This window comes from Brachypodium distachyon, chromosome 2 (assembly GCF_000005505.3).
Source record: "Brachypodium distachyon strain Bd21 chromosome 2, Brachypodium_distachyon_v3.0, whole genome shotgun sequence".
In the NCBI taxonomy this organism is placed as follows: domain Eukaryota; kingdom Viridiplantae; phylum Streptophyta; class Magnoliopsida; order Poales; family Poaceae; genus Brachypodium; species Brachypodium distachyon.
In genome coordinates this window covers 31,765,491-31,780,122 of record NC_016132.3, presented here as the reverse complement: position 1 = coordinate 31,780,122, position 14,632 = coordinate 31,765,491, and the positions used below count along the sequence as shown (strand labels likewise).

Genomic DNA, 14,632 nt, shown 5'->3' with positions numbered 1-14,632 from the left:
CGGTTTCATAAGTCCAGTTGTGCCAAAAGCAAGAGTGGCTTTTATTAGTGGATAAGGGAGGGTTATGCATGACATTCTTGATCGTAGCCAAGGCGCGCCGAAGGAGAAGGAGACAGACGGTGGGGAGCAGGGGTGTCGAGGCCGCCACGGAAATGGAGGCTATGGCGGATCTGCCGATGGAGGGAGAGGAGGCGGCAGCGAGGCCATGGAAATGGAGCTAGATGAGATTCGGCAGGGAAGGAGACGAGGAGGAGGACAGAGAGAAAAGGTGCATTGTTCGCGTGGCAGGTGGGGCCATCGACAAGTGGGGAGTGCCCATTCTCTTCTCAAATTTGGGGAAGATTTGGGGGATCACTTTCAGATCATGTCACTCAATTAGTGATGGAGGTCCGTCACTTTCAGATCATGTCACTCTTTTTTTTACATCACTTGTTTGTTTAGCATATATCATTGAGATGAAAAAAAGGATATGAATGATATGATCTAAGATAATAAATAACGGTGCAAATTCTCTTCGACCATGTTATTTTTTGTAACAAATCAACCAAACACAAAATTATCATGCGCTCTTAATATAGCATGGCTAGATTTAGCACACAACCAAACACATGCTAAAATGTATGGTCTTGTAGCTCTTGGATCGTTTGCTCAGACTAAATTATGGAATCAGAGAAAGAGAACGAAAGTTTAAGGTGGGCTAACTAATCATTTGTTCAGACAGTGAAGATGTAAACAAGAGTGTGAGACTAAAACACCATATTTAGGTCCAAACCTCACCATTTTATTAACAAAGGGGCTCGGGATGGGGAAGGAGAAGGAGCCATGGCGACTTTTTTTTTTTGAGAGTAACGGCGAAAGGAGCAAGGGGCCCGGTGCGGGAGGGGGAAGGGGGAGATGACAGGTGCAGGCTTTTTTCTTCGCTGGGGGTATGCAGTTTGGCTCGGGCTTTTTTCTTCGTGGGCTGAGCGCCAGCAAGACCGAGCCTCCCGCTCGTCTGCTGAGCCCAAAAGCCCGAGCGTGACGTCCAGCCTGAGATGACTGAGTCTGTGACCTTGCTACTCATGCTGATTTCGCTAAAAAAAAATGCTACTCATGCTGATGAAATGATAAGCTTCCCTTCTCATCACAAAACTTCAGTGCTCCAGTTGTACCGGAACAGCACGTGTGTCATAGGATCGGCATAGAAGCATGTCCGGTACCAATTGGTTAGTCCGATGCTGTTAGTAGAATATTTATATCTTCTCTTCGCTTATCCGTCTTACAAGCTAAAACTGCTAAAACACACTCACAAAGCACGTACGTACGTCTCTCACGGTAATATATACAAAAAATCCAGACCAAGTTTAGAGGTTCATATAGGGCTTTTGCTAGGAAACTGAGGTTTCCCGGGCGTGAGACCCTTACTGACAGTAGCCAGCTTACTGAATGCCCATCTAATAGATCGAGTTGAAAACTCCTCTCAAGCTTACCACTAGGAAACATTCCTATATATATGATCTTGTCCTACCAACCAACAGCACATATATACTCTGCAAGTGCCGAACCAATAGCTCCTTCATCATGCTTTTGGTGCTACCGCGGTGCTGGCCTCGATGTCGTTGCTGCCGCTGCTGGATACGCTGTGGTCTTCTTCTTGCAGCTCCATGATGGGCTTCATCTTGCGGTCCGTGATGGCGATGGAGATGTCGTTGGGGAAGAGGTTGCCGAGCACGAAGGCGTGCACCATGGTGGTGGCGAAGAGCGCCGTGACGGTGAGCGTGGCGAGCGCCGACAGCACGAGGCACAACGTCTTTGTGAAGAGGTTGTCCACCACGGTGGCATACCGGATGGACGCGATGGCGGCTCCGGTCATCGGGAACGTGTAGGCCCACCACGCCAGTGAGAACCGGAACCCCCTGAAGAAGTCGATCCGCACGGCCAGCGACGCGTAGAGGAACATGGCGATGAAGTATGCGATCCGGGACCCGAGGCCGAACTCGCCCGTGATCTTGGCCCACGCCATGGACGCCACGCTGGGCGCCGCCACGAAGAGGAAGAAGACCGGGTGCAGCTCCTTGGGCAGCGTCTCGTTGGTCGGCAGCCGCTGGTACAGCGTGACGAAGAGCACGCTGTAGTGGGCCATCCCGACGGCGAAGAAGAAGACGGGCCCTTCTTTCAGGCCCATGGAGGCCCCCAGCAGCGCGCCCACGAAGTTGCCCACCACGGACAGGTGGTTGGACGGGTTGGCCACCTTGGACAGCCGCCGCTGCCCGCCGGACATCCACTGCCCGTAGATCTTGAGCTCCAGGCACAGCACGGGCGCCATGAGCGCGTACCAGAGCCAGGGAGGGAGCTCCGCGGCAATGGACGGCGGCATGCCGATGACCAGGAACAGGCAGGCGATCCACGGCGCGAAGAAGAAGTTGACCCTGATGGGGTGGTAGTACTCGCGCCGGACGGCCTCGAAGAAGAAGACCACCTTGCACAAGTAGATGGCGGTGATGGCGCACATGAGCGCCACCGAGATGCACCACAGCACCAGGTTCACCTTGGGACTCACGTGCAGGAACGACGTCGGCTCCGACGTCGAGATCGTCTTGTACAGGATCGCTTGGCTGCTCACGCCGAGGCAGATACCGAATGATGATACCGGGAACCGGAGCAGGAACGGCCACCTCTTGTCCGACGGCAGCACCAGCTCCTCCGACGACTGAAGCAAGCAAGCAAATTTTACTTATACAACAGCATATATGAGCTTTCGAACCAAAGAAATGGATGCAAGTGACACGTACAGTTGACACGAATGAGTCAATGAGATCAAATAGAAATTTAATGAATTTACCTTGAGTTGGTCCAGTTCGGGGCCTTCCAGTGCGGCGAAGAAGCGGTCGACTTTTGGCATGGACGCGGTGGGGCGGCTGTTACCGATGGCGTCGCCGCGGCCGGACTCCTCGTCCTCCTCGGGCGTGTTCGGTACGCCGCCGCCGCCGCCAACGCCGGTCAAATGGGTGAGCTGCCGCTCGAGCTTCCCTGTGAACGTCTTGAACGTGTCGTAGCGCTTGTCCCGGCTGCCATTGCCAACCCGGCTATTCATCCGTCTCATGGTCTCAGCGTGGGAGGGCACCCCGCCGGGCATCGGCTGCGACCGGAACATCACCTTATCAGGTTTCACGAATCTGACGTTGTTCCCCTTGGGCGGGTCTCCTTCTGGCTGCCGTGCCGCGTCCCCGTCCGCCGTGGCCTGCTTGTCTTGCGAGTCCAGGCCGGGCGCGGGGATGGCTTCGCCGAAGGTCGGCGACGCCGGCAGGCTGATGGACACGGGATGCATCGGCCGGGCTTGAAAAGGCGAATCGAAAGGCGGGATCGCCGGAACCTCGCTGCGCCGAGTAACGCGGTCCATTGGCTCCACCTGAACTTTCAAATGAACATGGTCGTGTAAACTTCTACCTCCATTAACTTCAGTCATGGTCCATGGAACTGAGATATGCAAATTACTTACCCGTACGGTGGCCGGCTTGTTCTTGGGGCTCGTCGCCGGTGTCGTGAAATCGAAGTCAGGGAGGTTGGAAACCTCCACGTTTGCAAGGAGGGACGGCACTTGGGCGCCGGTCTTGCTAGTGTTGCCTTCCATTGCTCAGACGAGACCTGGTTCCTGAGTGGTGGTGTGAGGAGTAAGTGATCAAGTTAAATAACAACTGGATGCACAGAGAGAGTGAGTGAAATGAATTAGGAGTAATCAAGTACGCATGCATCCAAGTCACCATCCAAACTGTCAAAAGCAAAATCAACGTTCTTCTGCAAACTTACTAGCTAGTGCCAGCCCAACTGTCGATCGATGTCCAGCTGGACGGACCACAAGGAATATATCTGTCCAACAGATTTGGCTAATGTCTAGGACAAATTTTCAGTCCATTGCTAAGAGATTACCAGACGGTTCCGTGTGTTGTTAGGCAAGAAGACAGACCGGAACGATCAGAGGAAGGCAAGGGAAGAGAAGAAGATCGAGAAGGACAGAGTATGTGCAAGCCGCGGCGAGCTGTGTTGCCTTTAGAATGATGAGATGATGACTGGCTCTTGCTGGCGCGTCACCACCTGCCGCCCAGTAGTGGAACTGGAAACTGGATACTACTACTGGAATAGGCAGTCAGAGCAAGCTGTATATATAGCTTCTGTTTTTCCGCCCCTTTTTTTGTGAAACCATTTGTGAACATGGTCCCTTACCAGCAATGACGCTACATAAGTGCTCTACACATATGTGTCTTCTGCAACTCTCTGAAACAAGGCGCCCAAAGTGTCACTAGCACACCTACAATTGAGATTTTTACTTACGTCCTGACGTGGATGGCAACAACAAACATAGACAGTGCTTGTGTTTTTATCGTGGAACGACAAACATAGGTGGTAAGCCCATTGAAAGAAGTCAGTTCAATTTCAGCTACTCCTTCCGTCTCGAAAGAGAGAGTATTCTTTTTGTCTCCAAGATATGCGTGGGGGGAAATTTCTTTGAAGAACTTGGAAGTTGCGGGATTGCTAAATTGTCACAGTAAACATTAGTCTGAAGCATGGGATCACATGTTATGGGAAATCAACTCATCGAGTCATGAGGAGTTACATCCACAGTAGTAGGTGGCACCAGCAATCCATCCCACGCTGACAAGAAACAAACGGCACACAGAAGAGAAGCAGCTGTCCTGTGGCATGCACACTTCAAATCGCAGAGAAACTCCCATGCAGAGGACGTGACTAATTAAAATGGCCCGGGGCCGGGGCAGTCTCCATCCATCATCTTGACCGGCCAATCGTACACGTACTTGCCCATCAGCCGGGGCATGGAAAAGGTTTCACGTCCCGGAAACCGGACAAGATCAGCCGTCGCTCTCCATCGGCGCATTAAAATTAAAACAGGATGGATGCAGCATATATTTTCATTTCACAAGAAGAAGATTGAGCATCGACCTTAATCGTACGTCGACGTCTACTAGGATGGCGTTCCGCGACAGACGAGGCGCCGGTTGTCCCAGGATGACTTGTGCAAGACAAAGAGGGGCACCGTTTTTTAAAATTCAGGTCAAAACTCCTGTCCTGACGAGATAGGGCGTTCTAGCTAGGATGAGATTAGCTGGATGGAGTCTGTTGGAACGCATCAGCCTCTTTGTTTACGCCCTAATCCCCGGGGAGATGATACTAATCGTCAATCCTAATCAGACCGGACGACCAAGGAAAGGCTTCGACGGCGCAGACATGGCCACGCGCCTGCCCTAAAATCTAGAATATTTTTCTAATCCAATCGGAACCTCGAGCAGAGCATCTCGGCGAGAACAAACGTACAAATCTTGTCATTTCGAGAAAAACGAATAAACAAACGATTCTTGTTCTCCGAGGCGTACGGCGCCGCGGTCGGCTAATTTATTCGAAGATGCAAATCAATCCATGCAAGCAAAACAAAACAAAGCAAAACGGAACAGGTTGGATTTGCATTTTCACCTGGGACAGCTAAGCTGGGTTGGCTACGACGCTGACGGAGGCGGCGGCAGCCATCGATGGGCGGGTCCGGCAGGGAGGCTCGCCGGAGCCAGCGCCGAGCCGAGATAGCCACGATAGGGGGGCGGATGGCCAGAATTACAATAATAGGACGCGGCGGCGTGGGTTGTTGGGGGAAACAGGCTGGACTGGAGTCCCTAAATATGGGGGTACTGCCAATCGGGGCCCAACCATGCCAAGGACAACAAGGACAAGATACACACAGCTGTTGGCTCCATCAGCGCACGCAGGATAGAATAAGGAAGTCCCGTCTGTGTCCATCCCACCGATCGATGATGGCTTCAAAGTTCAAAGGGAGTGCGCACCGGGAACAGAAGGATGCCGGGCCACGTGGTTGGGAGAAGGAGCCGGTGATCGCGGCAGGCAGATTTTGTTCCAGATCGGCGTGGGTGCGTGACCACTGGTGTCTGGGAATGTCGCCAAGTGCTACCACGTCTCTTCTACGAGTGGTGCCTGGTTGGTCAGGAGCAGGTGTGAGATAAGTTGGCGTCGCCATTTTTGCACTTGCTTGTCGTGATTTTATTTCACTTTCCCCACAAGATCGGGCGAGATAAACGTTGCCTGATGCTGTGCAGGTAAATCGGGATTTTCACTCCCACGCGCTGCACGCAAAAACACTCGTCACGCTTCCGAGACTCCAGGCAGCAACGGCTAATAGAAAAAAAAAGTACACTCACGGTTGTTGAACTCATTATATTATGAAACTCATGACGAAATGTCTCACGCACGATAACCGGTACCGTATTTGCACTCGATCTTGATAGCCAACGTTCTATTTTGCATTTTAGTCTCTGAAAAAATACCACGAGGGACTTGGACACGTTGGCCTCACGAAATTCCCCTATCCTATAAATACCACGAGGGTTAAATAGCAAAACGCGAGGCTGAGGTGGCAACGGGACTACACAAAATACGGTACAAATACAATGCTGATGACCGTATGTAAATCCAGAATACAGTGACTAAATTGAAAAATCCAGAACAAGTTGTCAAATGTATTATATTCAAGAAGATAGCATATTTCTGCTTGAAGAGCTTTTGCTTAGACGATGGACCCGATGTGAAAATCTCTCCACTGCGGTAAAAAGTGACCACTGCTGCGTACTGTAAACATGAAAAGACTAGGCCACTTAGATATCCGTTCAATGCAACGGAGGGCCAAAAGTGTGGTGATTGAACTGCAGACATCTTTCGGTACTCATCTTTATCGATCCGCATTCTATGATTCGCCCATTCCGTTTTATTTATCTCCTTTTCCTTCATCGACCTTCTGCTGCCCCAAGATTCAACAGACGAATAGGTGATCGATGGACGTGTTACGTGTCTCTTAGTTTGTTTGATCCTCCCCAGAGCTTTTGTAACGATATATCCTGTGGTAGCAATTGTCGTCGGCAAACACAAGATTGACAGGGACAAGTGACAGAAAAGACAAGGCTAACTGAGGAGGGACAAAGGACGACAGCACAAGATGCATTGCGCAAGAAAAGAAACGTGCATTGATCCCTCAAGGGCGTCAAGTTTTTCATCTATTCAGCTTCTACGTTTCCAAAGAAACAACAAGAACCATCACATCAAAATGCGTTTTGTATATTTCTCAAAAAAAAAAGAATGAGAAAAGAAAAAACGGGAGGATTTCGTTTCCCGTCCTGTTCCCACGAATACCTAATCGGAAAGGAGTAAAATGCATCGTAGCTCCTAAAACTATTTAAGGTGTGTCAAGTGAGTCCTAATTTTATCAAAGTGCATATTTGAACCCTTATTCTTTGTAATTAGTCACGCGTGGTCCTAATCGAGCCCGAGCACGCTGTTGACCGGCCAGGTGACAAGTTGACTGCCACGCATGCTAACTGTTGAGTCGCTGCAAATTGTAAATAAGCCCAACCTTTCCATTTTGCAATTTCAAGCGGGGTGGGGAGAATCGGGAAAAGGACCGCGGGATGAGTAAAATGGAAAGGTCGGGCCCATTTGCACTTTTCATCGACCCGGCAGTTAACCAGTGTGGCAGTCAACTTGTCACCTGATTGGTTAGCAATGGCTCAGGCTCGATTAAAACCACGGATGAACAACTTACAAAGAATTACGATCTAAATATGCACTTCGATAGAATTAGGACTTACTTGATACACCCCGAATAATTTCGGGACCTACGGTGCATTTTACTCGTCGGAAAGACCAAAAAGAACGGACGAAACCCAAGCGGCCGACCAGAAACTACGGACCCATCCAGCGCAAAAAAGAAGAAGAAAGAAACTACAGACCCAAGAGCACTAACAGTGGCGAGAGTATATTATGGAGCGCAAAGAAGCGAACAAGATTAAAATTTGAGATTTAGCATTGCTGGGCGTAAAGGTTGATGGGAGCTATCACTCACCTGGCGAGGCGACTGATGATGCAGACTTCTGAACTGAGTCGTCACAGGGTGTTGATCGAAGCTGGGATGGAGATCGATGTGTGTGTAGTGTCTTCGTAGAATCTTAAGGATTTTATAGGTGTCGAGGTAAAGAGGACGAGGGTTTCAAGCTTCGTGACGCCTTCGTTCTCGATCGGGCGCTGCTTCCCGGCTCACAGCTGTTTCCTGGAAGAAGACGCGAGGGGCTTTCTGTCTCTGGTTTCGGGTCCCGTTGATTTATTAAGATCCGTATTCGATGAACACGCGGTAACAAATTCTCACTGACAAATCCGTTTTTCTCACCTACGGTCTGGGCCGGCCCTGGGCAGGGCACGGGCGACGGAGCATAGCCCAGCCAACCTAAGTGTTATTAGTAGGGTTACAGGCCCAACTAGTAATTAAGTGGAGTACGGAGATAAAAGGGAAAAATCGCATGACAGACCAGAGGCCCATCGATTCTGAAAAAAACAGAGGTCCATCAGCCCCTGCTCCCCTTCCCTCTTGGACCCCGGCGATCTGGCCCATAGTCTTCCAACGTGCTGGACGTGATTACCTCCAAATTACAATCGTACTAGTTAAGTATCTGTGCGTTGCAACGGAAAAATGAGCATTCTAGAACTTAACAAGAAGAATTACAAACATAAAAAATTGACGCATGGTCATCGTCATCGGATAAGGAGACATCACTGCTCACGAACATGTACATAGTTCAAGTCATATAATCAATAATTGTGACAATATGAGAGAAAAAAAATACAATGGACCAATAAACAATCCAAAATTCCACATGAACGATTATCGAAGAACTTGGCCGTGGACCCTCTTCTCACAATTGTAAATATCACAAAGCATCCATGTTGGAGTATCAAAACAAGTCAAGACACTCGTGTTCTCCAACAAAATTATTGGAAAGAATGCAAAATTAAACACATCAAGACAGCCGTCCATGCCTCATTGAATATCCATTTTGTAATGCATGCTCTAGTGTCCTGTGTTAAGAGCATGAAAGCAATATTATCTTCACAACATAATGTGTTGTGTCCTTATGGTCTCCCTCAACATCTTCCCTTAAGAGATGTAAGAAAATCATAAATCATCTAATTACTACTGAAAAGTAAAATGTAGAATATACACAAAATCAGCCCATTCCCCTTACTCTTATATGCATCATGACTGAGTGATAAGAAAAATTGCATCGCTGCGAAGATTTTTTTTTTGGCCGATACTTACTCTCATCTTGAGAGGAAAAGAGACTTCCGTTTTCTGTTCTGTATCAAACCACAACATTTGAACTCTACGAAGATTGCCATAGCTCTTATAATGTTTCCATCACTACCAATGGCAGAACCTGCAACACAAGAAGTATTTGTAGATGATAGATCTATGAACAGAAACAATTGGAGTGTCCATCTAACCATCAAACCTTGATACAATTTGCCTTAAACAATTTTGACTACAGGTAACCTAGGTAACCAGGTAAAGTCTTGGTCCTAATTAAGATGGATCGTTATGATAGCTCATCATACTATTCTAATATATCTCAACTTATACAGATTGTACATAATTTTCAGATTGTTTAGCGAATTAAACTTAAAACATTTATAATAAACATTTCTCTCTAGTGGGTTTAGTTATCAGTATATCGGTGTTATTACGACAATATGGAAATATGGGCTATGCAACCCTTGCATATAATTTAATCGCAAAAAGAGTTAGAGAAGCAAGATAGTGTCTCTCTAGTGGGATAAGAACCGATTAACCAAGGGCTCCTTAAATGCACTATCTTTGGCTTGGACCGGGTACCTTTCTACTCGTCAATTGAGCAAATGCAACATATATGTATTTGTTTAAGTCCTTGTCCTTACTCAGCAGGTGCTTTTAGCTGGAGTGCTCTGAAAATGAGGGCATATAAATTTCGGAATACAAAAGCAAAAAACATGATGAAAATATTAGATAAGTGCTTACATGGTGTCAATCAGTAGGAGAACCCTGTTTGTCGTCCCCAACGCTGGCACAAAACAGAGCACAGTAGGAGAACCATGTTTGTCTTTTCAATCTGGACGAAGTATATTTTTCATCTCCCAGTCAACATCCATGCCAAAAGAATCATGCAAAGCCGGTAAAAAAAAGAATCATGCAAAGAGCAACTAAATGTAATACAGAAAAAAAAATCATCCGTTGATTCCTCAATCCGCTGCATCATCACAAAAGGAGACAAGCAAATGAATGCCAGGACGGACCGCAGATAGATCATTCAGTAGATGGGATACTTATTTAAGAGATATGCAACAGGATGCCTAACACTAAGATAATGTTCAATCTGCAACATTTGTTACCTTCTACTTTACAAAAAATCGAATAGAAAGTCATTTGATGAACAGAAAATAGTAAGGGCAAAACAAAAAGAGGGAGAAGGGAATGCACAAACTGCTGGTTGATCTTGGCTTAGACCGAGTCAGAAGGGATTAGGATAAGGGTGGGGCCCACGAACCAAGGTTCGTGGCCTTATCTCAACGAAACGCACCCTGATCGGGGAAAAGCTCCAAGCAAATTTTGACTGCTTCATCTACGATGCAAGCAGAATTTGTAGCATGTTATGAGGCCACTGGGCAGGCTGTATGGCTAAAGAATTTTATTCCCGGACTTAAAGTGGTAGACAACATTTGTAAACCACTGGTGTTGTACTGCGATAATGAACCCGCAGTTTTCTATACGAGTAACAACAAGTCAAGTGCCGCTGCCAAGCACATTGACATAAAGTATCATGTTGTGAAAGATAGAATCCAGGATCAAACCATTGATGTCAGGCATACCAGCACTACTCATATGCTTGCGGATCCGCTAACCAAGGGCTTACCACCCAGTATTTTTCTTGATCATGTTGCCGGCATGGGACTACTGGAAGCTGAATGATCCTGGAAATTTAAGGGACCAATAAGAGGAACCACTCCCAATAAGAAAAATGTTATCTTTTGAAACAGACTGCTATACTATAAGTATTGAGTTTCAAAGACATTTTATCGGTCATTGTAACACCTTACTTTGGTATGATATTCCTGTGGAAAGGGACGAATGTAAATAAGCCTAACGATCAATGGGGAGAATGTTGGTTGATCTTGGCTTAGACCGAGTCAGAAGGGATTAGGATAAGGGTGGGGCCCACGAACCAACGTTCGTGGCCTTATCTCAATGAAACGCACCCTGATCGGGGGTGCCAAACCAATCGATGGTTCTGATCCCCTGTCGTGCAGTGCTATATAAGAAAGAGGATTAGCACTAGACGTGTATATGACACTCGTTCTCGTTTTGCCCACGAAACCCCGAAACCCTAAACCCAAACCGATCTGGGAAGTACTGTCTACGACGGGAAGACCCAAGCTTTCTGCTCCCGTTCCGGGGCAGTGCAGGTGCCGACCGGAACGAAGGAGGAGCTTCACCAAAACGAATTCCAAACCCTAGAAAAAATTCCCCAAATCTCGAACCCTAGAATGCAAATCAAAAAATGTTTCGGGATTCGAAGATGCGACTTACCTAATGGACGGCGGCGTGGGATCTTGGATTGCTCCTCGCCGTCGTCGCCTCATGTTCAACCGCCGGCCGCCATGAATGGGCCATGGGGGCGTCTATCCTTCCCTCGGGAAGGAACCGCACGGCCATCCCAGCCTGTGAGGGCGCCGCCACCACGTCGCTCCAGCGCGTGGGAAAGCCACCGCCCTCGCCGGCGTGTGGAAGGCCGGCCGGTCGCCACCGCTCTCCACCCGAGGGAATACGGGTTCCGGAGTCCACGCTAGACGGAGGAGCGCGTGGGGCGTCGACCCACACACGTTGCTCCGGCGAGCGCAACCTCCGCCGGATGCGGGAGCATCGCCGAAGGCGCCGCCTCCGTCTCTGGAGAGCATGCGGAAGGATCGGGGGAGAAGAACTGAACGGGGGCGGCTAGGGTTGGGGGGCTTTGTTCGGCCGGGGCGACGCCTCAGCCGTTGGATCAGATCCAATGGCCGGGGATCACGCAGGGCACCAAATGGGCCTGCGGAAGGTGCTGGGCCAATTTTGGCCATGGGCTTCAGCCCAAGTTAAAAAGGCCGTGCAATTTTTTTTTATTATCCGCTGCGCCTGTGCGGTGAATTAAGTGGGCTGGCCTAGTTTCGGCAAAAATGATGTTTTAATGTTTTTTTTTCTTTAATTCCAGTGCATTTAACCTATAAGATGTTCAATTAAATATGTTTTGCACCGTTAATTAATGAAAAATGGCCGAAAATTATTCTTGCTGACCGTAATTGGACACATAATTATTCTAAATGAGGTTGATCCAACGAGATACTTTATTTAGAATATTTTTTTTGTTCTATGATGTTTACCTTTTAGGCATCAATTAATGATTAAAATTCTAATGTATATTCTTGATGTCTAATTTGGTAAAATTTTGGCTCTAAAATTAATTCTGACCAACGTTGTTTTAATTTATGAGCTATCCCATTATGTTTGCTACAATTATTTGTCTTTTCTGCCCAACATTGATATGACTTAGAATTGTATACTCTTGCATGTTTATTAATCTACCAACGTAAATTTTTAATCATGCAATTTAACTTATGATTTTCTTATGTTACAATGACAGCCACTACACTGATGCGCTATGATAACATTGAAGTACTGACGGGGAGTAACTTCTAGAATTGGAAGTCCCATGTCGAAATGAATTTGGGGGTCAATGGACTCGATTATGCTCTCAGGGAAGAGAAACCTAAGCCTCCAACTCTTGGAGTTGCTGACTTCTCAGATGCAGACAAGTGTATTGACTGCATTAAAGGAAAATATGCAAAAACGATTAAGAAGGGAGCTACAAGAGCCTCACGGGTCCTCGAATTAATTCATACTTACATATGCAGACCCTTAAATATTAAGTCTGTAGACGGGTTTGATTCATTCATCACGTTCACGGACGTTTTTTCCCGTTACAGATATATTTACCCCATACGCGAACGATCTTAAGCTTTGGACAAATTTAAGATATTTAAAGCCAAAGTTGAAAATTAATTGAATGAAAAGATCAAAGTTGTACGTTCTGATCGTGGGGGAGAATATTATGGAAGGCACGCTCCTTATGGGCAAATTCAAGGACCTTTTGCAAAATTTCTAGCTGAAAATAGGATTGTTGCCCAATATTCAATGCCTGGTGAACCTCAGCAAAATGGTGTGGCTGAGCGTTGCAATCGCACACTCGTGGATATGGTGCGAAGTATGCTCAGTCATGCAAGATTGCCAGTTAGCCTATGGATGGAGGCCCTAAAGACAGCTGCGCACATATTAAATCTCGCTCCAACAAAGTCAGCACCGAACACACCTTATGAGATGTGGACGGGAAAGAAGCCGAGTTTAAACTATTTGCGTGTGTGGGGCTGCCCGGCAGAAGCAAGAATTTTCAATCCACAACTTAATAAATTAGATCCAAAAACGATAAGTTGCCATTTTATTGGATACCCTCATAGGGGAAAGGGATACCGTTTTTATTGTCCGAGTCACACCACTAAATTTGTGGAGACCCGACAAGCGGTATTTTTTGAGGATAATGAAGTCACTGAAATAAGGGAAATTAATCTTGAGGAGAAACGGGTATGTGTCCCATCCCTGGCCATCCAAGAGATTTATCTCCCAATACAAAAATATTAACGTGACACGTAATGTTGAACCTGAGGTTCGTCGCTCAGGCGCTCAACCAAATGGAGATCCTGAAACAGAAGAAGGTCCCCAGCCAACTGGAGACCAAGAAAATGAGGATCCTCAACAAGAAAATGATCCTCCACCATCACCTCCTGTGAGGAGATCACAACGTGAAAGAAAAAAGGCCATTCCAGATGATTATGTCACTTTTATGAGTGAGGATATAAATGATGTTGGAAAGGTGGAGGACCCATCCTCATATAAGGAAGCGATCAAAAGCGAAAACTCATCTAAGTGGGTAACTGCCATGGAGGACGAGTTGAAATCTATGGACACAAATAATGTTTGGGACTTAGTAGAAATTTCCAATGGAGCTAAAAGGGTAAGTTGCAAGTGGGTCTACAAAACTAAATATGACTCCAAAAGGAATGTCGAAAGATTTAAAGCAAGGCTTGTCGCAAAAGGGTTTACACAACGAGAGGGAATCGATTACAACGAGACTTTTTCTCCTGTGTCATCCAAGGATTCTTTTAGAATCATTATGGCATTAGTGGCTCATTACGATCTAGAGCTACATCAAATGGACGTTAAAACGGCATTCCTAAATGGCGATTTAAATGAAGATGTATACATGACTCAACCGGAAGGTTTTGCACACGCCCTGACTTATCTTATGTTACTGGGATGCTTGGCAGATACCAATCGAATCCAGGACAAAACCACTAGAAGGCCGCAAAGAAAGTCTTGCGTCATATGCAAGGTAATAAAAATTACATGCTAACGTATCAAAAATCTGATAACCTGGAAGTTGATGGTTATTCAGATGCTGATTTTGCCGGGTGTGTGGATAGTAAGAAATCCACGTCAGGTTATATATTCACACTCGCTAGGGGAGCCATATCGTGGAAAAGCTCCAAGCAAACTTTGACTGCTTCATCTACGATGCAAGCAGAATTTGTAGCATGTTATGAGGCCACGGCGCAGGTTGTATGGCTAAAGAATTTTATTCCCGGACTTAAAGTGGTAGACAATATTTATAAACCACTGGTGTTGTACTACGAT

At 46.9% G+C, this 14,632-nt stretch overlaps 1 protein-coding gene and 1 long non-coding RNA gene across 6 annotated transcripts; both read right to left on the bottom strand.

The window, feature by feature from the left end:
• Positions 1-1,183: 1,183 nt before the first annotated feature.
• Positions 1,184-7,977, bottom strand: LOC100842235 (S-type anion channel SLAH3). 3 transcript variants are annotated; one of them, XM_014898306.2, is made up of 5 exons: positions 5,464-5,709; positions 3,479-3,631; positions 2,822-3,388; positions 1,542-2,689; positions 1,184-1,430 (listed from the first exon to the last, which is right to left on the bottom strand). In XM_014898306.2, exons 2-4 carry the CDS (start codon positions 3,608-3,610, stop codon positions 1,559-1,561), a joined length of 1,830 nt encoding a protein of 609 aa, XP_014753792.1. In that variant the 5' UTR covers positions 3,611-3,631; positions 5,464-5,709; the 3' UTR covers positions 1,184-1,430; positions 1,542-1,558. The 3 variants fall into 3 exon arrangements, with proteins under 3 accessions (XP_014753792.1, XP_014753791.1, XP_003568730.1); XM_014898305.2 differs by lacking the exon at positions 5,464-5,709 and adding an exon at positions 7,892-7,977 and having other exon boundaries at positions 1,219-2,689; XM_003568682.4 differs by lacking the exon at positions 5,464-5,709 and adding an exon at positions 3,787-4,437 and having other exon boundaries at positions 1,219-2,689.
• A 596-nt stretch (positions 7,978-8,573) lies between these two features.
• Positions 8,574-11,830, bottom strand: LOC104582720. 3 transcript variants are annotated; one of them, XR_730666.3, is made up of 3 exons: positions 11,441-11,830; positions 9,875-9,965; positions 8,574-9,801 (listed from the first exon to the last, which is right to left on the bottom strand). It is a non-coding gene; the product is annotated as an uncharacterized LOC104582720 (long non-coding RNA). The 3 variants fall into 3 exon arrangements; XR_002963038.1 differs by having other exon boundaries at positions 8,574-10,824; XR_002963039.1 differs by having other exon boundaries at positions 8,574-9,965.
• Positions 11,831-14,632: the final 2,802 nt, after the last annotated feature.

What these genes read in the sequence shown, in the direction of transcription:
- LOC100842235 (XM_014898305.2), bottom strand. Translation starts at nt 3,610, where the DNA reads ATGGAAGGCAACACTAGCAAGACCGGCGCCCAAGTGCCGTCCCTCCTT. An exon ending in ACAAGCCGGCCACCGTACGG is followed by an intron (nt 3,389 to 3,478) that starts GTAAGTAATTTG and finishes TTGAAAGTTCAG; the next exon opens with GTGGAGCCAATGGACCGCGT. An exon ending in CCGAACTGGACCAACTCAAG is followed by an intron (nt 2,690 to 2,821) that starts GTAAATTCATTA and finishes TGCTTGCTTCAG; the next exon opens with TCGTCGGAGGAGCTGGTGCT.